General features: G+C 41.8%; 2 protein-coding genes across 2 annotated transcripts; both read right to left on the bottom strand.

The window, feature by feature from the left end:
- Nucleotides 1-651: 651 nt before the first annotated feature.
- On the bottom strand, nt 652-16,556 carry QPRT (quinolinate phosphoribosyltransferase). Its single transcript, XM_031940253.1, has 4 exons — nt 16,435-16,556; nt 3,137-3,672; nt 1,074-1,205; nt 652-875 (listed from the first exon to the last, which is right to left on the bottom strand). The coding sequence occupies exons 1-4, from the start codon at nt 16,445-16,447 to the stop codon at nt 666-668; spliced, it is 891 nt and encodes a 296-aa protein (XP_031796113.1). The 5' UTR covers nt 16,448-16,556; the 3' UTR covers nt 652-665.
- Nucleotides 16,557-21,923: 5,367 nt separating this feature from the next.
- Nucleotides 21,924-25,226, bottom strand: SPN (sialophorin). Its single transcript, XM_012542868.3, has 2 exons — nt 25,133-25,226; nt 21,924-24,736 (listed from the first exon to the last, which is right to left on the bottom strand). Exon 2 carries the CDS (start codon nt 24,674-24,676, stop codon nt 23,594-23,596), a length of 1,083 nt encoding a protein of 360 aa, XP_012398322.1. The 5' UTR covers nt 24,677-24,736; nt 25,133-25,226; the 3' UTR covers nt 21,924-23,593.

The following is a 25,226-nucleotide window of genomic DNA, read 5'->3' as shown; positions in this document are numbered from 1 at the left end:
CATCTCTGCCAGGAAAGCCCCAAACGGGGCACTGGGGACGCAAACATGACTCAACAACGACTGATCGGCAATCTGGACAGTGTGGTTTTCTGAGCCACTGTGAGCCCCACGGACACCCTACAAGTCACCTCGGGGCCTTTTCCCAATTTGAGCTGGACATCACCGATCTAGGCCCGTTTCCTCATTTTGCTGCAGGGGTTTCATCTGTGCAAACCGTGACATCCGGGAAGTGTCCTTGGCAAAGCTGCCGAGTGGTTTGTGTTTCCTTCCACAGTGATTATGGCAAACGTAGAGATTAAGTGCCTTGCAAGTGTCTGAGGCTGCATTTGAACTCGGGACTTCCTGACTGCAAGCCCAGCGCTCTAACCACTGGTTGCCTGGCTACGCTTTGCTTCATAGATGAGAAAACTGAGGTTCAGAGAAGAGAGGGACTCTTCCCGGGGCTGGGGTTTCAGTTGAGGTCCAGTGTTCTCGCAGGGCGAAACTGCTGGCAGTGGTGTCTGGGAGAAAGGGGCGCCGAGCCCTTGAGGCCCGCTCCCGGGTACCTCGAAACCCGGCGTCCTCAGTCCCCTCCCGCCCTTCCCCACAAGGAGCCGAAGCGGAGCCTCGGAGACCAGCCGGTTTATTGCCTCACCCCCCGCCCCGCCCGGCCCTGGACGTCGCGATCACTGCGGGGGCGTCCGGGCCTCGCCCCCCGCGGAGAGCTTGAGGGAGAAGTCCACCGCAGCGGCGGCCTGCGTCAGGGCCCCCAGGGAGATGACGTCCACGTGCGGCCCGCAGAAGTGCGCCAGGTTGGCCAGCGTGACGCCCCCGCTGGCCTCCACGCCGACGCCCGGGAACTTGGCCTTCACCGTGGCTGCGGCGGCGTGCAGCGCCTGTCGGAGAGACACGCGGTGAGAGCGGCCCGCCGGCCCTGCCTGGCCCTGCCTGGCCCTGCCTGGCCCTGCCTGGCCCTGCCCTGGCCCCTGGCTCGCCTCGGCCCTCGCCCGGCTCTGCCCGGCCCTGCCTGGCCCTGCCCGGCCCTGCCTGGCCCTGCCCGGCCCTGCCTGGCCCCGCCCGGCCCCGCCCCCCACCTCCGGGGAGAAGTTGTCCAGCAGGACCAGGTCCGCGCCCGCCTGGGCCGCCTTCAGCGCCTCCTGTAAGCTCCCGCACTCCACCTCCAGCTTCAGGGCAAAGTCTGCGGCCCGCCGAGCTCCTCGGACGGCCTGGGGCCCAGGGTGGGGCGGGGGGACAAGAGCGCCGAGAGGGGCTTAGTTAGCGCCGGGCGGGACTTGGGAGAAGCACACTCATTAATATAACTCTCAATTCTGTAGCAGGGCAAGTCTCAGAAGGCACCCAGCTCTCCCTTGCTGCCTCAGTTTCCCCTACTTGGATCCCATCCTTCTGACCGCGCCGGGGACTTCCGGGGGTACCTTCAGGAGCAAATTTAACTTCCTTGTTTGGCCTTAGATAGCCTCTTCCTACTTCCCCGTCTCCCTCCGTGTGCTCCGCAATCTGCACATCATCAAACGTGGGACAAACACTCCCCGCCTCTCCTCACTGCCGCCTCACCTCGGGAGGCCCTTCCAGGACCCCGACCTTCCGTCTATTCTCCGCATACATACCCCCCCCACTACTTACTGCTCCCCTCCAACACCCCCCCCCCCATCCGAAAGGATGCTCCTGAGCGCGGAGCATTTTCGCTCTTTTTATTGTTGTCTGCTTGCGGTTTGTTCTCTTTCCTTTTTCATCCGATTTTTCTTGTGCAGCGTTTATATGTTTGCATATACTGGATTTTAACATTTTAACATGTATAGTACATATTGGATTACTTGCCATTTAGGGGAGGGGGTGGGGGAAGAGGGGGACATTTTGAAACACAAGATTTTACAGGGGTCAATGTTGAAAAATTATCCATGCATATGTTTTTGAAAATAAAAAAAACTTTAATTAAAAATTAAATTAAAATTTAATTAAAAAAAAAAAGAAAAGAAAGTATGCTCCTTGAGGGAAAAGGCTGGTTTTGCCTATCTTTGTATGGATTGAGTTTAGTATTTTGTTTAGTCATGATCAATTTTTCTATGATCCCCGCGGACCATACTATCTGTGCGTTTTTCTTAGCAAAGACACATTTCCTTTTCCAACAGATTAAGGCAAACAGGTTAAGTAGTTTGGCCAGTTAGACCCTCACAGCTAGTGAAGGTCTAAGGAAGGATATGATCTCTAAGCAAAAACTGTATCCACTGAATCATCTAGCTGCCTTCTGGCACATAGTAATAACAATAACATAATAAATGTTAATTGGTGGGTTGATTAACTCCTATACTTATAATAATGTGCCATCCCATTGCACAGTCACAGTTTGGGGTGGAAAAGAGGCTTTGGAGATACTCCAATCTTTTTCATTTTAAAGAGAGGAACGAGATGCCAAAGTGCCCTACATAGCAAGTGCTTACTAAATGCTTGATGATTAAATGACTTTAGAATGTTATAAGGGGAAAGTAATGAGCATTTATATAGTGCCTATTAGGCGTCAAGCAAGCACTGTGCTAAGTGCTTTTACAAATATTATCTCATTTTATCCTCAAAACAACTCTGGCAGGCAGGACTATTATTATCTCCATTTTACAGTTAAGGAAACTTAAGCAAATACAGGTAACATTGGAACTAAATCCAGGCCCAGCACCCTATCCATTAAGCCACCAGTTTAAATATTGCCTCTAGTTTAAATATTATTATTTATTATTATATTAATATTATAAACATAAATATTATAAGCTGCCTCTAGTATTTAAATAGTATTACCTGAATTTTACAAACTTAATTAAGTTCATTCAATATTTATTAAGCGCTGGGTAGATAACCAGGCACTGTGTTAAGTGCTGGGGATACAAAAACAGGCAAAAGGCCCTCAAGAAACTTATACGTGAGAAAACAGTCTCATAGAAGTAAAATAACTTTCCCAGAATCACTCAGCTTGAAAATCTCAAAGCCTAAATTTGAAGCCATTTGGGATGTGATTATAGTTGTCATTGGGTTTCAGATTGAAATTAGTCTGGGATTTTCTCTTGAGTTAGCAGTTAGGGTTAGGGTTTGGATGGAGTCAGTCAGAGCAAGGCCTGACCCAGTTGGAGATGGATCAGGATAAGGTCTATACCTCTTCCACACCACCAGCCGCCAGGACGTGGTTGTCTTTCACCATCACGAGTCCCCCCAGGTCGTAGCGGTGTGCCACTGCCCCCCCCACCAGCAGCCCGTACTTCTCTGCCAGTCGGAAGCCAGGAGTGGTCTTCCTGGTCCCTGCCACGTGCCCGGTCCAGCCCGCGGCCCGGGCTGCTTTCACAGCAGCTGCAGCAGCACTGGCCACCCCGCTGCAGCGGGCCAGGGCGTTGAGGGCTACCCGCTCCCCCAGCAGCAGGCGGTGCGCAGGGCCCCGGACTTCAGCCACCCGGGCCACTGGTACCAGGTGGGAACCCTCAGGGAAGAACCAGGTCACCTGGCAGTCTAGCCGGGAAAAAACAGCATCAAAGAACGGCCTCCCCGCCAACACCCCAGGGGACTTGGCCCAGAGGACAGCTTGGGAAGGGGCGGCTTTGGCCACCAGGGCTGCATAGTCAAAGCCAGGGCAGTCTTCCTGCAACCAGGAGTCTGCCAGGGCCTCCAGGGTCCTGGGGGGCAGAAGCAGGGCAAGATCTAAGAGAGGGGAAGAGAAAATGGGAGAGAAAAAGCATTAGAACAGAGTTGTTGAGTTGATATAATATTGCCATCTGCTGGACAGAGAAAAGAATAAGAACACCAGTGAACCCCATTCCTAGCACAAACCTGGAAGGTTCTGAAGAGAACCACTGGCCCTCAAACATTTTGGTTGTGAGACTCCATTTGTTCTCTTAAAAATTCTTGAGGTCCTTCTCCCAAGAAGTTTTTGTTTAGGTGGATCCTATTTATCTTATTAAAAAATAAATTTTCTATATGCTAATTGGTTTGGCTGATTTTTTTTCCTTTACAGAAAATTATTTTGCCATAGCAGATGAGTCTCTCTAGGAGAGATAAAGATAATAGAGAAATTCTGGTAATAAAAAAAAAATCAATAAAATTTTATTTTAAAAATAAAATAAAAATGAGGAAAAAATTTATTTCATTCCTTTAAAAACAATAAATGTATTATACATTAATATAACATTTTAATTAAAATAAATGTTTTCTAAAACAAAAAATCTATTTTTATTATTAAAGCTCTTTATTTTCAAAACATATGCATGGATAATTTTCAATATTCACTCTTGAGAACACTCTTGTGTTCCACATTTCTTCCCATCCCTTCATCTAGACAGCAAGTAATCTATGTAAAACATGTGCAATTTTTCTATACCTATTTCTACAATTATCATGTAGAAAATCAAATCAGAAAGAAAATAAAAAGCAAGCAAACAACAACAAAAAGAGTAAAAATACTATGTTGTGATCCACACTCAGTCCTCTCTCTGGGTGCAGATGACTCTCTTCATCACAAGATTATTGGAACTGCCCTGAATCACCTCACTGTTGAAAAGAATCACATCCATCAGAATCAATCATCATAATCTTACTGTTGCCATGTACAATGATCTGCTCACTTCACTTAGCAACAGTTCATGTAAGTCTCTCCAGGCCTCTTTGAAATCATCCTGCTGAAAAATAACTGTATGGACACATATACATATATTGTATTTAATATACTTTAACATATTTAACATGTATTGATCTACCTGCCATCTGGGGAAGGGGATGGAGGAAGGAGGGGAAAAATTGGAACAAAAGGTTTTGCCATTGTCAATACTGAAAAATTACCCATGCATATATCTTGTAAATAAAAAGCCATAATAAAAAAAAAGAAATAAAAATAACAATAAAGAAATCATCCTGCTGATCATTTCTTATAGAACAATAATATTCCATAACATTCATATACCACAATTTATCCAACCATTCTCCAATTAATGGGCATCCACTCAGTTTCCAGTTTCTTGCCATTACAAATAGGGCTGCTACAAACACCTTTGCATATGTGGGTCCCTTACCCTCCTTTAAGATCTCTTTGGGATATAAGCCCAGTAGTAACACTGCTGGATCAAAAGGTATGCAGTTTGATAACTTTTTGAGCATAGTTCCAAATTGCTCTCCAGAATGGTTGGATCCGTTCACAATTCCACTAACAATGTAACAGTGACCCAGTTTTTCCACATCCCAACATTTATCATTATCTTTTCTTGTCATCTTAGCTAATCTGAGAGGTATGTGATAATACCTCAGAGGAGTCTTAATGTGCATTTCTCTGATCAATAGTGATTTAGAGCATTTTTTCATATATGACTAGAAATGGTTCCAATTTTTTCATCTGAAAATTGACTCTTCATATCCTTTGACCATTTATCAATTGAGGAATGGCTTGAATTCTTATAAATTTGAGTCTAGTCTCTATATATTTTACAAATGAGGCCTTTATCAGAACTCTTGAATGTAAAATTTTTTCCCAGTTTATTGCTTCCCTTCTAATCTTGTCTGCAATGATTTTGTAAAACAAAAAAAGTTGTTTTTCATGTTTTTGGAAATCTCTTTTTTTTGTCTGGTTTAATAGAAGACAGAAAAATTCTCAAATTCCTTTGGATTTGATCTGTTATATGTTGTTCTAGAAAAAGTCCATGGAGAAAATCTGGCCTCACAGAAATACAATTGGAAAGGGGAAGAGCATTTTAATGGAAAAAAAAAAATGTCTTAGTGATATTGTGGGGGCAGCTAGGTGGCAAAGTGGATAGCTAAAGTCAGGAGGAACTGAGTTCAAATATAGCCTTACACACTTAATACTTACTAGCTATGTGACCCTGGGCAAGTCACTTAATCCCAATTGCCTCACCAAAAATAAATAAAATCTAATATTTACTGTGAAAATAGTTTTAACCTCATGGACCTCCTTAAAAGATTCCTGAGGACCAGACTTTGAGAACCTTTCTATAGCAGGATCTTAAGGCCTCGCTGAAAAATTGGAACCTTTTGTATTTTCTGCTTGGAGAAAGAGTCCAGAGACCCAGAACATTGCTCTAAACCTAGCTCTTCCTAGTAGTTTCCCACCTTGATGAAATCCAAAATCACCTCCCACTCCCACCCCAACTCCCAGATCTCTTTCCAAGGAACCAAATATCTCTTCAGAACTGATAGGGCCCTTGGGAGATCATCTAATCCAACCATTTCCTTTTTACATATGGTACAAAAAAAAGGCAATATTAGGGTCCAAATTTGAACCCAGGTATTCTAATTCACAGACCAATTCTCTAGACCTCTGTCTTCAAACTCCTGGCATTTAAATCAACTAATTAATCCATCAATGTGCATTTATTAAGCACTACTGTTTATCAGGCACTGTGCTTAGAATACAAAAATAAAAAGCACCTACTATTGTACTGTGGTAGGAAATACAAAAAAAAATTTTTTAATTCTTCCCCTCCCCTCCACTTAATAGTATTTTTTTTCACTTAATAGTATTTTATTGTTTCCAATTACATATAAAGATAGTTTTCAACATTCACTTTTAGATTTTGAGTTCCAAATTTTTTTTCTCCCTTCCTCCTTCCCTCCCCTGTTCCCAAGACAGCACACAATCTGATATAGTATATACATGTACAAAGGGAGTATACATTCTATACAAGATGACAATATATACACATATAAATAAATACAAAATATGCACAGTGGGGCCAGAATTTGGGGGCTAGTTGAAGTAACAAGGTTTTAATATATTAATAAAGTACAAAGGCCTCCCACCCCAGTCTTCTCAATCCTTTGCAAGGTATAAAAAGATGCTAGAAGGGCAGGAATGGGAAGTTTTGTGGGCTGTGACCCCTGAACTTATACAAGATGATTGCAGGGATAGAGGAAGAGATTTTCTCTCCTCTCACGCTGATATTCCACAACAGATGATAATTGGCAGTACAGCTCCTTACCAAATAGGAGACATCCCATCTGGAAGGGAAAAATTCGGAATATCAAGCAGTTTGTGGGAGAGAATAGGGATACTTTCCAGAAAGATTCAGGGAGAAAAAGGCAGCATTTCAAAAAGACCAAGAGAACTGATTATGGATTCAGAAGATAATTAACAAATGGCTGAATAAGTTACAGTATATGAAAGTAACAGAATATTATTATTCTATTTAAAAAATTACAAACAAGCTGATTTTAGAAAGACCTGAAAGGATATACATAAACTGATACTGAGAGAAACAAACAGAACCAGGAATATAGTATATACAGTAACAGCAAGATTAAGCCATGATCAATTATGAAAGATTTGTTTCTTCTCAGAGTGTCAGTGACCCAAGGCAATCCCAATAAATTTTGGATAGAAAATGCCATCTGCATTTTCCAGAGAATTAATGTAAATCAACACATGCTATGTTCACTTTTTTTTTCCTTTTTCTTTGTTTTTTTTCCCCCCTTGTGATTTTTCTCTCCCAACATGATTCATAAAGACATATGTATTTTTAAAAATTAATGTAAAAAAATAAAAGAAAATACTGTAAAAAGAAAAAGAAAAAAAGATGATTTTACACGGCAGCTGAAGACTCAAGCTAAGGAGAAGGAAGATCCCAGGGAGTTCTCCTGAGTGAATAGCTCAGAGAAAATGCTATAGGGATTCTCCTGAAAAGGATGCTAGGACTGTACTATTCCAGAAGTGTGAGTTGCCTTGCACATATATTCACTAGATGAGTACCTCACTACAATTGTATTCTAAGTCTGAGTCCATTCTTCCTACCAATCCTATATATTCTTATGAGAGAGTGTGTCTCAAGTTTATGGAAATAATATTTTATAGTTACTGTTCTTTCTAAGCCCTTTTAGCCTTTATTTTGAGCTAATTGTGTCTACAAGCTGATAGTAAAGGTAATCTCACAGAGAAAAGGTTCATGAGTCATAGTTTTAGGAATGGGTGCCCACAAGATATACTTGGAACTCAAGGTAATAATCATTTCCATGGAAACCCAGTGCATCAGAATGAGGAAGTAAATTCAGATTAAGTGATATATTTTAAAATAAATATTAGGTAATTTGTCAGGGATGGGATGACATTTGTTATTAGGAAGAACTAGGAGGTATTAGCTAATAGGAATACACCCAAGCATGAGAGGCAATTTGTTCAAAAGCATATAGTTAAGTTTGACGAGTGCTGGGAAAGTCAGTATAGCTACACCATCATGTAAGAAGGGGAAGGATGTATAATAAACCTGGAAAGGGAGACTGAAACTGGATTGTAAAACTCTCAAGCAGGAGAGTCCTGGATTAGACAATGCAATCCTTTCTCCAACTGAACTGCCAACCTTCAAACTCTACTGCAGGGAGCTCCAACAGGGGCTGGCCTTGTTATCTGAATGCCAAATGAATATTTGCCTCAAAGAGTAAGCCCTCATGTGTCCCGAGGTCTGAAGAAGCAATACAAGAATATTTTCAAAATTTCTCTGAAGAACTTTGGGATGACACTGGCACAGGACTGTCAAAAATGATGTGCCCCCATAAAAAAGGACCCTATGAGCAAAGCAGAAATGCAGATGCTCAAATGAAACATAAGATGGACAAATTCAGAGACTCCTCCACATCAGATGTTCCCATGAACTGTTTGGGCCTGACCTGTTGTAGAACTTTCCAAGTTAGTCATGGTCTGCTCACCTGGAACAGACTATACCTTGACCCCGGTACAATGGTACTATTTGGACCCTTTCAAGAACAAAGGATGACAACCAACTAACCATTTGAGCCTCTCAAAGACTAGAGAGTCACTGAGGTTTATTGAGCAGGGGAGGGATATGTTCAGACCTGTGCTTTAGGAATTGCACTTTGACAGCTGTATGGAAGGTGGATGGGAGAGGAGAGAGATTAGAGACAAGAAGACCAAGTAGGAAACTGTGACAAAAGGAAAAAAAAGTGATGAAAGTCTGTACCAAAGTGATGGCCACATAAATGGAGGGAAGAGGATGGATCCTTAAAGCCCAAACTCCTTATTTTATACGTAAGGATGTATGACTTCCCCAAAGCCACACAAATAGCAGTAGCAGAACTAAGATTCAGTCAGGTACTTGGGCTCCAAATTTTCCACTGTGCTAGGGAAGGGACCCAAGAGATGCTTTAAGGTCAGAATAAAAACTTGTCAACTGATTAACTATTCAAAACCTCACTCTCACACTTCCTATCTAACCTCTCCCCCAAATCCCCAGTGCAAACCTACCCAGACTAGCCTCCTCATTCTCCCTGTGCCAACAAATAATAAAAAGAAAAAAAGATAAAGGGTGAAGGTAAAGGAAATGATGAAAGAAAGGGATGACTTTAGAAAAACCTGGGAAGACTTATATGAACAGATGCAGTGAAGTGAGCAGAACCAGGAGAACATTGTACATAGTATTAGCAAAGAAAAATGCTATTCCCATCCAGAGAGAGAACTGATTAGCTCTGAATGCAGATTGAAACTTTTTTCCTTATCTTATTTTTCTTCTTTTTTCCTTGCAAAATTACTAATATAGAAATAATTTTTATATGACTACATAAGAATACTGGTTTTATATTGCTTGTATTCTCAATGGGTTCTAGAGGGGCTTGAGGGAGAAAATTAGAACCCCCCAAAAGGATTAAAAGAATGTTAAAATAAACAATTTTTTTAAATATAAAGAAAAGCAACTTGATAAAACTAATAAACATATCAGCTGAATCAGACAGTATATACAATGCTCTGCATCCATAGTCTGTCCTTTCTGCAATATCCCCTTTTCTTAAATCTTCAAACTCTCCTCCATATAAATTCAATTCATTATTATACATTCACTAATATGAAGCATTATGCAAGGTACTAGAGATGAAAATACAAAAAAATATGAAATACTCCTCATCCTCAAGGAGTTTACATTTTACTGAAGGATATAATGTAGACAATAAAATTAATACAGAGAAATATATCTGCCCCTCCCATCAGCCTGTAAATATGCTCAGGCTCAATCCTTTAAAAGAAAAACAAAAACAAAAACTCATCCTCTGACCCTTCTGCTTAATCCTGCCATTTCCCCACTTCCCCACTGTCAAAACTGTAAATTATCTATTCTCACTGATTCAACTTCCCCATTACACCATGACGTCAAAGCTTTACACTCTGACTTGTGCCCACTCTGTCAAAGTTACTTCCTCTGATGACCACCCTCCAAACACCAATTCCAATTGTCTTTTCTTAACTTTCATGCTCCTTGACCTTTTGGCAGATTGTGACACTGTTAATCACACCCTTCTCTGCTTGAATCCTCTCTTTTCCCCCTGGTTGCAAAGACAAAACTCTTCTAGTTTTCCTTCCACCCCTGACCATTTCTTCTCCATCACTGATTTGGTATTCCCTTTCCAAGTGTTTAGGGTAACTATTCCTTAAGGTTCTAAGCTCAGTGCTCTTCTCTCAATAAATTCTTTTGTTTAACAATCTCATTCTATCTTCAATTTCAACAATGCAAATGATTTCCATATCTAACCTCTTTTCTGAGATCTTAACCTATATCTAGAGAGAAACCACATAGTAATCAATAAATCAGTAAGCATTTATTAGAGGGAAAACAAAAACAAAAATGATATCTCTGCTCTTGAGGTGCTTATAGGCTTATAGGAGAGAACAGTACATATATATATATATATATATATATGTATGTATATGTAACTCAGGTTTTCACATTTTGCACAAATTCTCCTAACTGAAGAGAATGATATCTGAGTGTGTATTGAGGTGATGGGATTAGTTCTCTGTTCTTTGTTCCTGCTTCAAGAAAGAAAGATAAACTAGGTTATAGATTCTCTTGGAGATCAACTCCAATATGTGGAAGGACAAAGAGAGAGAGAGAGAGAGAGAGAGAGAGAGAGAGACACTTTGGAAAGCAAAAACACTGCAGAAAGATGCTAACATATCCCTTATTTTCTTCCCTAGACACTGGGGAATTTCCGTTTGCATTTCCCATTTACAGAGTTCATCAGCCTACTCAAAAGCTGAAAATCCCACATGAGGATCTCTCTCTTGGTTGAACCAAGATATTTTACTCAGAAAAGAAAAAGGAACGGAGAAAGAAGAGTTCTAGATTTGAATTTTAAATTAGAGCTACAATTTGGCTGGAACATAAAATACATAATGGATATGTTGGGAATAATATGAAATAAGTATGGAAATGGTTTGCTAAATTAGGCAGGGCTTTACATACCAGGCAAAAGAGTTTGAATTATATTTGATGAGTGATAGAATAGGGAGCCACTGAAGTTTCTTGAGAAAAGACCTAAAGTAGTAAAATGAAAGAAAGATTGGAAATAGAAGAGCATGGAGGTAGGAATACCTTTTTAGGAGACTATCACAACAATCCAGGCAGATGACAATTTGACTCTATGTGAGAGTAGTGGCAAGGGTTATAGAGAGAGGAAGTTATCAGAGATAATGTGGATGCAGCATCAAAAAATAATATATCATATTGATGGGGTATAGCTTCTAGAAAAAAACAGCAGCAAGGAGGTCCCCTTAGGACTAAAGGTGAATTTGAATCTTTCTCTCCTTCACTCTGAGAGCTTAACTCCTGCTTCTAGTTCTCTAGCTCTGTCTCAGACTAAACCTGGCTGAGACTCCCAGCTTATATGCTCTACACTGACAATAAACCAATCATTATATCATTAGGAAACCATTATTTGTTATAAATTAAATCAATCTTACTGAACTAGAGAACTATTAATCACAGAAAACCATTGTCTCATCAATTCCACTTAGTTAGCACCTTGTAAGATCCTTGTTTCAGAGTTCTGGCCCATAACATAATCCCATACAACTTGAGGTGCAGTAATCAATCCTTTTAAATTCTGATTGTCCAGGCTTAATTATAACACCACAGAGAAGTCAGAACAAGATTTTTTTAATTTTTTTTTTGGAGGGGGTCTTTAGGTAGGGACCAAAGGTGGGGAGAAAAATATGATGATTTCAGTTTTGAACATGTTGAATTCACTCAACAAAAATTTGTGAACCCAAAACCTAGGGCAACACCTTGCACATGATGACAAGAAGGCATAAGTCACTATTTTAGGTGTTTGGGATCTAAAGACAAAAAATAAATAGGAACTTAAACTTGATTGAATTTGAAGTGCATACAGGACAATTAAGGGCCCTGGAACTTGAAAGAGATGATGGGCTATTGCTAGGTTTGGGAGCACTTAGAAATGTGATGGATTCACAATAGACATGGGCTATAATAAGCAACATATCACACATTCATATTTCATTATTATCATTGTATTTATATGATTGGGGAGGAATATAGGGCCAGGTAGGGCTTTCCCTATCAATTGATAAGAAGTGTGCCATAAAGCACTCAGTCATACAAATCAGAAGATAAGCAGAGCCAAAATCTTTACTGAGCACACAGATAGAAAAAATAATGTGGCCACAATCAGGAAGAAATACATTTGTTCAATCCAAAAATGGCAGCCTCACCTGAAGAGACTAGGCCTTTCCTGGATGTCACTCAAAAAACTTACCTTAATTTACTTTAATTAATTAATTATTGATTTAAGTAATTATTAATTAAAGATTAATGTTACTGATTTCTTAACATGTTGTAGAGAACAATTTAAAAAAAAAAAAAGATGTATAAGCAAGAGCACCTGGGTAGGATGAATAGAACTCAAATCTGGCTTCAGACATTTGCTAGCTACATGATCCTAAGCAAGTCATTTCGCCTCTCCTGCCTCAGTTTCCTTAACTGCAAAATGGGAATAATAATAGCACTTACCTCCTAGGGTTGATTGCCTCAAAAAAAAAAGTTTTATAAACAAAGAGCTCCACCTACATTAGTGCTTACAAAACCTAAGATTAGCAAAGGAAACATCAGGTTAATAAGGATGAATCTGTTATTTTAAGAAAAGAGATTGTGAGAAGAGATAAGAGCTCTATTTCCATCAGTGCTGCCAGTTAGTACTTTTGTCACCTTAGAAAATGTATATCCCCCACCCATTTTGAAGAGCAATTTGGAGCTCAGCCCAAAGGGCTATCAAACTATGCATACCCTTTGATCCAGTAGTGTTTCTAACTATGATCCCAGAGAGAACACAGAGGAGGGAAAGGGCCCCACATGTGCAAGAATGTTTGTGGCAGCCCTCTTTGTAGTGGCCAGAAACTGGAAACTGAGTGGATGCCCATCAATTGGAGAATGGCTGAATAAGTTAATTATATGATATGATATATGGTGTGTGTGTGTGTGTGTGTGTGTGTGTATATATATATGAATGTTATAGAATATTATTGTTCCATAAAAAATGATCAGCAGGATGATTTCAGAGAGGCCTGGAGAGACTTACATGAACTGATGCTAAGTGAAAGGAGTAGAACCGAGAGAACATTGTATACAGCAACAAAATTAAAGAATGATCAATTCTGATGGATGGGGCTCTTTTCAACAGCAAAGTGATTCAGGCCAGTTCCAATGGTCTTGTGATGGAGAGAGCCATCTGCACCCAGAGAGAAGACTGTGGGGATTAAGTGTAAATCAAACATATTATTTTCACCTTTTTTTGTTGTTTGCTTGCTTTTTGTTTTCTTTCTCATTTTTCCCCCTTTTTGACAATTTTTTTTTTTGGTGCATCATGATAAATGTGGAAATTTGTATAGAAGAATTGCTTATATTTAACATAAATTGGATTACTTGCTGTCTAGGGGAGGAAGAGCAATGAGGGAGAAAAAAATTGTAACACAAGGTTTTGCAAGGATAAATGTTGAAAACGATCTACCTATATTTTGAAAATAAAAAGTTGTTATTTAAAAAAAAAAAGAAAATGTATATCCCTTCTTTGAACCTCAGTTTCCTTCTCTAACATATGAGGAGGATTTGGATTAAAGGCTATTGCTCTCAACTTTAAAAAATATAAAAATTATGCCCTTCAATGCTGGCAAACTAGTTTCTATCTCTTAGAATCTCTAGTTTCTTTCCAAATTTAGCTAAAATGCCCCTCTCTGTGTGATCCTTTCTTGATTTCCCTAACTGCTTGGTCTCCTTGACAAGTAAAATAAAATAAATCTAGTTTCTACTTTTCAGTTAATGAGGACTGGTCAATAAGGTCAGTCCTTATGAACCTGCAACAGAGTTTCATCATCTTACTCAAAAGCTGAAAATCTCACATGAAAGAAGTTTGGGGGGAGGGGAAGGAGAGAGGGGGCAGGTCACTGCCTCCAGTAGGGCAGTGATAATGCATACTTGGACAGACTTTGGAATATTTGTAGACATTTTGTAACTAGTTCTAGACTGCTAAGTGCACGTTTCATGGTGGCCTCTTTGGTTACTGTTTTAGTCTCAGTCTCTCTTCTGGAGGGATTTGTTTTCTTGGTTTGATTCTTTTCCCGATGACATGCAGGAAGAGACAGCATTAGAAAGGAAGTGGCCCTCTTTCTTTCTTTCAGAATCCAACATGTGACCCCGAGAAAACAGGTTTCTGTCTTTCTCCCTCAGCATTTGTTTTTGTTTTTTTTTTTTTCCTTTTGGGTAGAAGAATTGGAGGCTTTCAAAAGATCAGGAAAATGAGCTTTCTATATACCCAGGAATTTGGAGAGCCTCAGGCTTTGGAAATCAGATCCATTCTGGATTTTATAACCAGCCCGGAATTGATGCCCTAAGTCTGCAGGGGTCCTCAAACTACAGCCCGCGGGACAGATGCAGCAGCTGAGGACAATTATCCTCCTCACCCAGGACTATGAAGTTTCTTTATTTAAAGGCCCACAAAACAAAGTTTTTGTTTTTACTATAGTTCTGCCTTCCAACAGTCTGAGGGACAGTGAACTGCCCCCTATTTAAAAAATTTGAGGACCCCTGAGAAGTAACCCACATTTAGGGCCCAGGCAGCAATAGTCCAAATGAAAATTATCCAGCATTGGTATTGCATTTGAACTTGGTAGGACCAAAATATAGAGAAATTTTGCTAAGTCCGAACCCATTCTATCCAGAGATTGAGGTAATATAGGAGAAAATAAAGGTTCTTGCTACATCTTTGAAATAAATATCCTTTGTAAAAGTTAAGTGATAATAACGGGTTAAACAGAACTGGGGGCCTAGTCACTGGCACCTACCAGGGAAAAAGCACAGCCAGTGGAGGCTTGAATGGCCAATGTTTAGGGAAGAAATACTCCAAACGCCATTGGTACTCCTAGATCCCTGAGGAGAAGATGTAGTCAGATTGACTCTGAGATAGTTAGTCAACAGATATGCTCACTAGACTTAAATCCATGCTGTTTCCCCTTGTTTTCCTTGAGAACAGCTATCACTTTTGTCTGTGTATCCAACATGGCCCGATGGATGGAGTTAATCTTTTTTTTTGGGGGGGGGGAACCCAACCTTTTTTATTTTCAGTCTCCTTACCTATAAAATGGGGAACAATGACAGTAATCACCTTACAGGACAATTGTGAGGATCAAATGAGGATAGAGTTAATCTTAAAGCCAAGAATACTTGAGCCCAAGTCTGGCTTCTGTCACATTCTGACTGTGACCCTGAACAAATCCTTTAATTTCCCCCTGTTCTGGGTAAATCTCTAAGACTAAATTGCAAGGATAGCAGTATTGACCTTCCTTATCTGGGAGTTTCCTATCTCAGTGGATCATGGGTCCTCTCTATTCCCAGAGCCTAGCACATAGCTGGCCCTTAATAAATGCTTGTTGATCACCTGAGGGTGTTTAAGGTCCCTTTCAGCTCTGAGATCTGATCTTTCCCCATCCTTTGTAAGAGCAATATAATATGTACCCGTCAAACGTTCAGAATGGCCAACCAAGTCATAGAAATTAGAACTAGAAGGGGTCTTAGAAATCACCTGCCCCAACCTTTTCATTTGACATAAGGAGAAACTGAGGCTTAGAGAGGAGACACATACAAAACATAGCCTATTCCTAGTTTTTGTTTCTAGGAAAAGTGCTCTTTCCACTTGCAGAAATGAAATGAGCTGTCCCCCTCCTACAGTGTCATATCTGTGCAAATATTATACCCAATCACGCTGACTTCCCACCTCAGGGGAAGACAGCAATCACCCAGTTAGACAGGATCCCTTCCCCCCCATTCCTATACAGCCTCATCAGAACTTTGCCCCTTCCCCTCTTGGGTTGATGGCTGGAAGGCAAAGTTCAGAGACAGCTCTGCAAATACCAGCTTTGTCCTCTTTCCTCACTCCCTTCCCAGGAAACAAACACCTTCCTTATTGCTTCCTCCTCCATTTCCTGGGGTCCCAGAGACTTTTTTCTCCTCTATACTTCCTTTTGGGAAGTAAGAAGAAGAAAAGGGAGGAGGCTGTAGATCCTTCAGAGAATCTTCCAGAGGGGAGAAAATATAACTGGTATTTGGGAAGAAGAGATGAAAGGTGAAAAGAAGTAAGATATTGGCAGTTATGGGTGAGAGGAATATTCTTTACCTTTCTTGTCCATGAGTTGACTGGGTTTCGTGCAGTTAGTTCCCTTCAGTCCGCAAAAACCAGGTGAAGACAAAAAAATGGGGGTGGTGAGTGGGATGGGGGAATGGTTAAGGACAGCCCCTAGTCTTCCCTTTCCTGGGATTCTCCTCCTTCCCTCCTCCCCCTTATTCCCCAATCCCCGCCCAGAATCCAGGCTCTTGGGCTCCCTGGGCGCTGGAGGAGAACCAGCTCCTGCTATACTGTCTGTGTCTCCTTTCTACCTCCAAATGAAGGCTCCAGGCCCTTCTTTCCTTAGCTTTTCCCTGGTCCATGTCTCCCTTCTCTCCACATAAGGGATTATGATAGTGCTTCAGTGTGTACATGAAAGGGCTCTGGGCAATTTTACGTGCGTGTCTTCCAAGTATGTATATGTCAGAAAATGAGTTCTCTTGTAAATTTTGAGCAGTATTTGTACTTGGAGTTGAATTATTCTGATTTTTGAAGTGAGGGGAAGCCATTATTTATAGGTCTATTGTCTCTCAGATGGAACCTAACAAGTCACCTAGCCCACTTGGATTAGATCTAAGCAGAAAACACCAGCATGTGGTTCACCCCATCCAAAAGCAGCTCATCCCATTTTTAAACAGTTTTAATTATTAAAAGTTTCTTCTTATTTTTTTGTGCAGTGTGATAAATGTAGAAATATGTATAGAAGAATTGCACATGTTTAACCCATATTGGAATACTTGCCTTCTAGGGGAGGGAGGTGGAGAGAAGAGAAGAAAGATTTGGAACACAAAGTTTTGCAAGGATGAATGTTGAAAATTTTCTTTGCATATATTTTGAAAATAAAAAGTTATTTAAAAAAAAGTTTCTTCTCATATCAAGATCAAATTCTACCCATTACTCCTTTTTTCTGCCCTCAGAAAGCAAAAAAAAAAAAAAAAAAATTATCTTCCTTCTACTTGACAACCTTCCAAAATATTTGAAGACAACCATCAAGCCCTGTCCTATTCCTTACCCCTAAGCCTTCTCTTCTCCAGATCAAGATATTTTTACTTATTTCAAAGATCCATAGAACCTTGTGTGACATTCTTTTTTTAATTAACCCAAGCCCTCCTTACTGATCTCCCCTTTTCTCTCTCTTCCTTCTACTTGACAACCTTTCAAAATACTTGAAGACAATCACCAAAGCCCTGTCCTGTGCCATACCCCGAAACCTTCTCTTCTCCAAATTAAAATATGTCTAGTTATTTCAAAAATCCATAGATCCATTTATTATTTTTTTTTGTTCAAAAACCTCCTTACTGTTCTCCCCCCTTTCTTTCTCTTCCTTCCCCACCAATTGAAAACAGAAAGAAAAACAAATACACATAATCAATTCTTGTGCTGACCATGTCCAATCCAAGTGCACTCCACTAGAGATTCCCCTTCAAATTGCATCCCCTTGATTGTGGAAAGGAAGGAGGGAAAAATGGGTTTTTTATTTTATTTATTTGTTTATTTGATCATGGACTCATTTGGCAGTCTGGTGAAAAATATAAACTCTTTGCAAAATATTTTTAAATACATAAAATAAAATACAAAAGATTACAAAAGAAACCAATATATCAAAAAAGTTATCGAGATTAAAAAAAAAACACCTAGACCAGGTTAAGGACCCTTGCTCTAGGGCAGACTCAGAAGTCACCTGTCAACTGCTCCCATTTTACAACTAAGAAAACTGGGTCCCAAGGAACAGGCAGTTTTCAAATTGGCTAAAAGTGAGCTTAGGATTGGAATGTAATCAGAGATTTAAAGTACATTTTTTAATGAAAGTCTCCTCATTGATGGAGATCGATTAACCATTGTTCAATCCTAAATATGAGGGTGAGAACTTACGAGGAAAAAAAGAGTGGAAAGAAGAGAGAAGAAAGAAGGAGGGGGTGGGAAAAGAGAGAGAGGAGAAATAGAGAGGTAGAGAAGAAGAAAGGAAGAATGGGGAGGGAAAGAGGGAGGAGAAAGAAACAGAGAGAGAGAGAGAGAGAGAGAGAGAGAGATTCTCATTGAATTCTCACTACTTATTGACTGAATGATCCCCTATGATGTTATTTTATTTTTAAAAAGTTAGAAAACAACAACTTAAGTGCACTGATATAGGGGGGAGAGAGACAGAGACAGAGACAGAGAGACACACATACAAAAGAGAGATAGAGAGAGACAGAGAGAGACAGAGAGAGAGACAGAGAGACAGAGACAGAGAGAAAGAGAGACAGAGACACACAGAGAGAAACATAGACAAATACAGAGACACAGAGACAGGGAGAGATTCAGCCACACAGAGAGACAGAGAGAGGGAAAGAGATACACACAGAAACAGAACTACACACAGATTCAGAGAGCGAAAGGGACAGAGAGACAAAGAGACAGAGAAAGGGAGGGAGGAAAATAAGAAAGAAACAGAGATAGACGGGGGGTGGGGGGGTGGGGAATAAGGGAGGGAAGAGGAATGAATTGGGGAAGGAAAAGAGGAGAAGAAGAGAGATTCATGCAAAGAATTTGAGAGTCTGATTACCAGAAGAACCAATCAATTAGAGAAAACCCAAATCAGAGAATCCCAAAATGGCTTAGAGAAAGCACTGAAACGATCCTTTCTGGGCCATGGAGGAACCAACAAGTTGGCATGAACCTGGAAATACTTGTGTGAACTGACACAAAGTGAAGTGAGTAGAGCTTAGAGAACAAATAATATAAGAACCATATTTTTGGACGTGGTTAACCTAGGGATTTATTACTTGACTATGCATGTATGTTATAAGAATTTTACTTTTCTTTTTTTTTAACACATGAGCGATAGGAGAAAGGAAGAAATAGTTCCCCCTCTCCTGCCAAAAAGAGAAATGAGCAGAAGACCAGAAGGATTCTCAGATAAGGAGGGCAACATTGTGAAATGCTATTGTGCTTATCAGTTGTGTCTGAGTCTCTTGTCAAGAGACCCTAGGGTCTCTTGGCAAAAATGTTGGAGTGGTTTGCCATCTGAGTGGCTTGTCCAGGATCACACAGCTAGGAAACATCTGAGATCACATTTGATCCTATTTCTAGACACAGCAATCTATCCACTGAATCACCTACTTGCCCCTTTTGAAAAGTTATACATTGAATTTATTACATATTTAAGTAAAGAAGCTCTACATAGTAGAAATTCAAAATTTCATGTATAATCTCCTGTTCTACATTTTATGTGTAAGTGCTCATTTTATTTGAAATTCAAATTCAAAATAAAAAATAAAGTGGAATTTTTTTTTTTTTAATCTGCTGTAGCTTCAGAAGGACAGTGGGAAAGAATAGAGAGTGGTAATTAGGGATAAAGTGCAATAGATCTTAGAAACCAGGGGTCAGGAGGGAACCAGGACGGTCAGTGCCTCAAGTTGATGTTCAATTGATGCAAACTGTGTCCCCTGGGAGGGCCCTGATATAAATTGTGTCCTCTTTAATCTTTGGGGGAAAGGTGCTCCTGACTCTCAAACCCTCCCAGCCTCTGGGAGGGGCTCACCCAGGAGGGGACCACCCAGAAGGGGACCACCCAGGAGGGGACCACCCATTCATGAGGGAAACTCCCAGATAAGTAATCTCATTCAATTGGAGATCTTGGCCAGGGACATAATCACCACCCTCTATTGGATTGAAGATTAATCTCCCAAACTACTCCCCAGCTCTGGGCCAGGACAAACCCGATAAAACCCAAGGCCTGTCAATCCATCTCCGCTAATTCCTAATCAGGAATGCCCACTGAGGAAGATATTTTCTTCTCAGAGTAAACCCATCTTTGCACTAGCCCTAACAGTATCTTGCCCGCTAAGAAAGCTGTTTTCTCCGTGTAAATAAACCCATTCTTGCCACAAACCTCAAGCCTGTATTCATTGGGGTTTGTGAATTCTTTTGCAAAAACTGTGACCGCCCAAGGGAGACCCAATTGCTGTCAGGGTATCTCTCAACCCTTAATTCTCACACCTCAACGTAATGATCAGTAAAGCTGTGAAGGTGCTGCAGACATTTGTCTTGGGTCTACTGGGAAAGGTCCTTAGCCTGATTCTGAATAGAGATAAGTGTGGATAGCCTGATTTCTTGAAACTCCTTCATTACTGAAGGGGTGGTTGTCTCAGTCATCCTGAAACCTGGTAAAGACCTTCACTTAAAAGAGACAAGATCTCCCACTGCATCCGGAGCCATCTCCAGTCGTCCTGATCTGTTTCTGGCCACCAGACCCAGATGGCTCTGGAGGGGGGAAAGGGAGACAGGGGACCTTGCCCAACCCTCCCTTACTCAAATCTCATTTGCAAGTCATTGTATAGCTTCCATGATGTCATGGCCATCTTTGAGAACAAAGGACAAACAACTTGATTTAGTTCAGGGGCTGAGTCTTTCAGTTATGTAAGCTAGAAAGCAAGTCTTTTTCTGCTTCTTCCTCCTCATCTAGACCCGATGTCCAATCGTTCTTCACAATCAGCACCCAAACCCGCCTCCCAGCAGACCAGAACCATTTTCTGGACAGGGATGGTTTACAGTGATTCTCAGTGTTTCCCTCCCCAATCTGATTTCATCCCCTACCCCCCCCCCCCCGCCCTCCATCATCGTAACTGTCCCTGCCTATTTCTCTTTCCTACAAGGTCACAGACCACACACACCGGCTCTGAGTCAATAGTTTCCTTTTCTTTACAAATTTCCTCTTTGCATGTCAACACTACCCCCAGACAGTTTCTTGTGTACACACCCATCACCACAGACTGAGCTGGGCTGGGTGAGCCTGGGCCCGAGTCTCTCAGGATGGGCTTTGCACTTTGGACTGAGCTGGATTGGACCGGACTGAGTTTAGCTAGGGTTAAAATGGGGAGACCAACCTAAAGGGCCAGAGCCCATTAAAAAAAAATGTATTATCTCCCTGCCAGTCGCCTGTGCCGAGGAAGGAAGTTCCAGGTTCCCCAAACCTAGTCCAACTTCCCTATTGTGGTTGTAGTTTACTCTCCTGGGCTAGGAGAGTCAGTCAGGAACACAGACATGCTTGACTATGAATAGGAGGCTCAGGGGAGACAGACTCATGGAGTACACAGTCCAAGTGGCTACTATAGGGTTTAGAGATGGGACCGGGTCATTAGGCAAGAAGGTCCAAAGCCTGCCTGCAGAACCTGCAAGTACCCAGAATGAGGTTGCGTTCTTTCAACCATCAGGCTCTTCCTGACCCCACCAGGGATTTGCAGAGATACTGGAGGGGTTTGCCATTCTCTTCTCCAGTTCATTTTATAGATGAGGGAACTGGGCAAACAGGGTTAAGTGACTTGCTTAGGCTCACACAACTAATGTGTGTTCTGTGAAACTCATGAGGATGAGTCTGGTTCCAAAGTCAGTGATCTCTCTACTGTGTCCCCTATGTCCTTCCAGATGGAATAGGGATCTGAAATAATAGAAATAAATTCCTCTGGAAAAGTGATCAAAGTAACTTCTGGAATGAAAAAATGTAACACACACGCCACACATTTTGCCTAATAAACTCTTGAATTCTTTATTGGATCACAAAGAAGAGATACCCATTCTTCTCTCTCCTCTCTACAGTTGTAAGAGGTAATGCTCACCTCATTCCTAATCCATTCCATCCAGATACTTTATAAACATTCTCCATGTACTACCCCACTTCACCATCTTCCCAGACTTGTTCTTGGTGCCCAATCCTGTCCTATTATATCCCTGGGAGCTCTTGGGAAGAAATCCTTCAGTCCAGAGACAGTATGATTTGGATTTCCACATCCCTGAATCCCTTAGGGAATACTCAGCAAGGCCCAAGGTCTCTTTATTGCCGTGGTTCCTATAAATATCAATTAAGCATTTTTTAAAAAATAGAGTAAGGGAGCAGCCAGGTTGTACAATGGGTAGAGCACCAGCCCTGAAGTCAGGAGGACCTGAGTTCAAATCTGACCTCAAACATGTAACACTTCCTAGCTGTGTGACTCTGGATAAGTCCCTTAACCCCAATTGCCTCAGGAAAAAAAAAAAAAAAAAGATTAAGGAACTACTGAGAGGCAGCAAAGTACAGCACATTTGAAAGACAGCTGCTCTCAGAGCCAGGAATATTTGGGTTTAAATCCTACCCATGACACATATACCTGTGTGATTCAGGCAAGTCATTCAACATCCAGGCAATTGTGTAAGGTAATACTTTGTAGAGAAAGTACTGACCTGCTTTGCAGAGGCAATAGCCTCTCTCAGAATTTCTGAACCAATGAAATCATTGGTCTGGTCAATATTCCCTTCTCTATCCCTACTATTTGTCTGGCCCAAAGGTTACACAGATAAAAATAAAATAGTTCCTGCTTTCAATGAGCTTGCATTCTAACGAAGGAGACAATGGATACACATGTGAGCAAATACAAAATATGTATACAAATACAAGGGGATTTGGCTCTAGTCAAGGAAGCACTGATAGCTTTGAGGATCAGAAAAAGCTTCACATAGGAAGTGGCATATGACTTAAGCCTTTCAAGAAACCATGGATTTGAAAAGTCAGTGTTGAAGAAGGCCATTACAGGCAGGAGGGACAAACGTGGAGATGAGGAACAAGGCAGTCAGTCTGGCTGACACAGAGAGCATGAAGTGTAGTAATATGAACTATCTGAAGAGGTAGGCTGGAACCTGGTTATGAAGCTTGGGCTAAACCCGGGGTCAGCCTCATTAGAAATAAAATCATCAATTAGGTCATTAATTAGGCTGTTGAATGAGTGAATAGAGAAGCTATGGAGGCATTCTATCAGAGATGTGTCGGTGCCCCCGTGGGAATGAGTGTCCTAAACTGAAGCACAGCCGGTGGCTCCTGTGGTAGAACTTGAATGAGTGGGGCAAATCCATGAAGTGAGCTTGTCAAAATATCTATTTCTTAAAAATGAGGCACTCCGGAAATTTCACTGCATCAGGATTTTACTGGCGAGACCACGTGTTTCCCAGGCAGTACTCAGTGACCATTATAAAGAGGAAGATGATGGCCATGGAGAAGACACAGGTAGAGGAGATGGAAATAATGATGAAAAAAAAAAAAAGATTAAGATGATTAAGAGTCTATGAAGAATGAGAAAGTTAAATTCCTTGAGGGAAGGTTCCATCTCATACTACCTGGAATGCCTTCAAAAATGCTCACTGATGGATGATCCTGGTCCTTTCATACATTGGTCACGGGGCTCGATGGCAAATTCCCATCTCCCACTACTGACTCATCAGCACTTAAGCCGTCAGCTTCAGGGGGCTTTACAGCCTCATCCACTTTTTCCACAAGGGGTTCGCTCTCGACTTTGAGGTCGCTGGTGGCTGCCCCGGCCTCCAGGTCCTCCAGCATCACAGAATCCTGTCTAGACTTCCGCTTGCCAAAGAAGGTGGTGAGTGTGGGCCTACGACCAGTCCCCTCACCTTCAGGGTTCATTGTGTCCCCTTCACCTGCTGCTGACCCAGATGCAGCCTGCTCTTCTACACCCTGAACTGGTCCAGCCCAAGCATCCCCAGCTCCTTTATGTTTCCCATTTCCCACAAGCATCAGAGCCCCTGTCCTCCTCCTCTGCCGCCGACGCCACAGAAAGAACAGGACTACGAAGAGAGTTGCCACCACAATCACCACAACCAGAATCACCAGCGCGGAGTTACTGCCATCCTGCAATTTTTTTGCAGGAGAGACACTGGTCAATGAGAGGGAAGATGTGGAAGTGGTCTGGGACCCTGGGTAACTTGTGGAGGTGGTCTTACCCGTTGAAATCTCATGGGAGGGGGTTGTTTCTTTAGTGACTAGGGTGGTATTCCCTTCCTGCCCTCCAGTGGCATTAAAGGGAGGGGGTATGGAGGGAGTCGTTACCGCAGCAACTACAGCCTTGACACTAGTAGACAGAATAGCCACATGTGTAGTCAGTTCCTGGGTGCTACTAAGGTCTTTCTTATCCACCGAGGTCAGCCCAGAATCAAAAGTGGTAGAGGATGCCACCTCAGCAGTAGGAGTGCTATCCCTGGCCTCTGTCATCAAGGACGTCAAAAGTGTGGCATCCAGGGCTGTAGAGGACATGAGGGTCGTATCTGAGTCTGAGCCTGGCAAGGATACAGCTTCCAGGGGCGGCTGAGAAGTCAAGGAGTGCTGATCCAAGAAAGAGCTTGACACAGTCACCATATCCGCGACCTGGGAGTCAGTAGTGGCTATTGAGATCCAGAAGCACTCAGAGAGGATGAGAAGCAACAAGAGAGACAGAGGGAACACCATCTCCATGACAACACGTAGGATCTCCCCCAGACCAAGAAAGGTTCAGGGGTGTCTGTGAGTCAAGACCTGTGAGGAGAGACAAAAGGAGGAGTCTACAGAGGCCGGAACATCCTCCCCATCCTGCCCACATCCCTACCAGCTGCCTGGCTGGGCTTGTGGTTCAACGGCTTTTTCCATCCTCAGAAATAATCAGGGTGGGGATGCCCAGAATGAATGCCCTTCTACTCACTGAGTATTTCTGGATCTGACTCTTCCTAGAAACCCCCTTTCCAATGACCAACCAAGCCCTCAACCCCCAATCCCCACCCTCCTATCACACTCTTGGATAGGAAATCTTCATCTACTTCTACTCCAATTTGCCCTGCTTCCTAGTCTTTTCTTAAAGGATGTTGTTCTTTAGCCTCACCCTTGCCATGGGCCGCCCCAGCTCTAGTCACAGCCCTGGCATATGTTCATTCTTACCTGCAATTATAGTTGGGAGATCCTGAGGGGAGCCTGTTTGTCTGTCTGAGTTCAGAACCCTTCTCAAACTAAAACAGGCGGGGACTTAGACTGA

This window comes from Sarcophilus harrisii, chromosome 1 (assembly GCF_902635505.1).
Source record: "Sarcophilus harrisii chromosome 1, mSarHar1.11, whole genome shotgun sequence".
NCBI classification, from domain to species: domain Eukaryota; kingdom Metazoa; phylum Chordata; class Mammalia; order Dasyuromorphia; family Dasyuridae; genus Sarcophilus; species Sarcophilus harrisii.
The sequence above is the reverse complement of the archived record's forward strand: the minus strand, read 5'-3'. Positions and strand labels throughout refer to the sequence as shown.

Bases quoted from the DNA above. Each gene is read 5' to 3' on its own strand.
- QPRT (XM_031940253.1), bottom strand. The intron at 1,206-3,136 runs GTATAGACCTTA...CCTGGGCCCCAG, and splicing joins CGGCTGGTGGTGTGGAAGAG to GCCGTCCGAGGAGCTCGGCG. The intron at 876-1,073 runs GTGGGGGGCGGG...TCTCTCCGACAG, and splicing joins TGGACAACTTCTCCCCGGAG to GCGCTGCACGCCGCCGCAGC.
- SPN (XM_012542868.3), bottom strand. From the start codon at position 24,676: ATGGAGATGGTGTTCCCTCTGTCTCTCTTGTTGCTTCTCATCCTCTCT.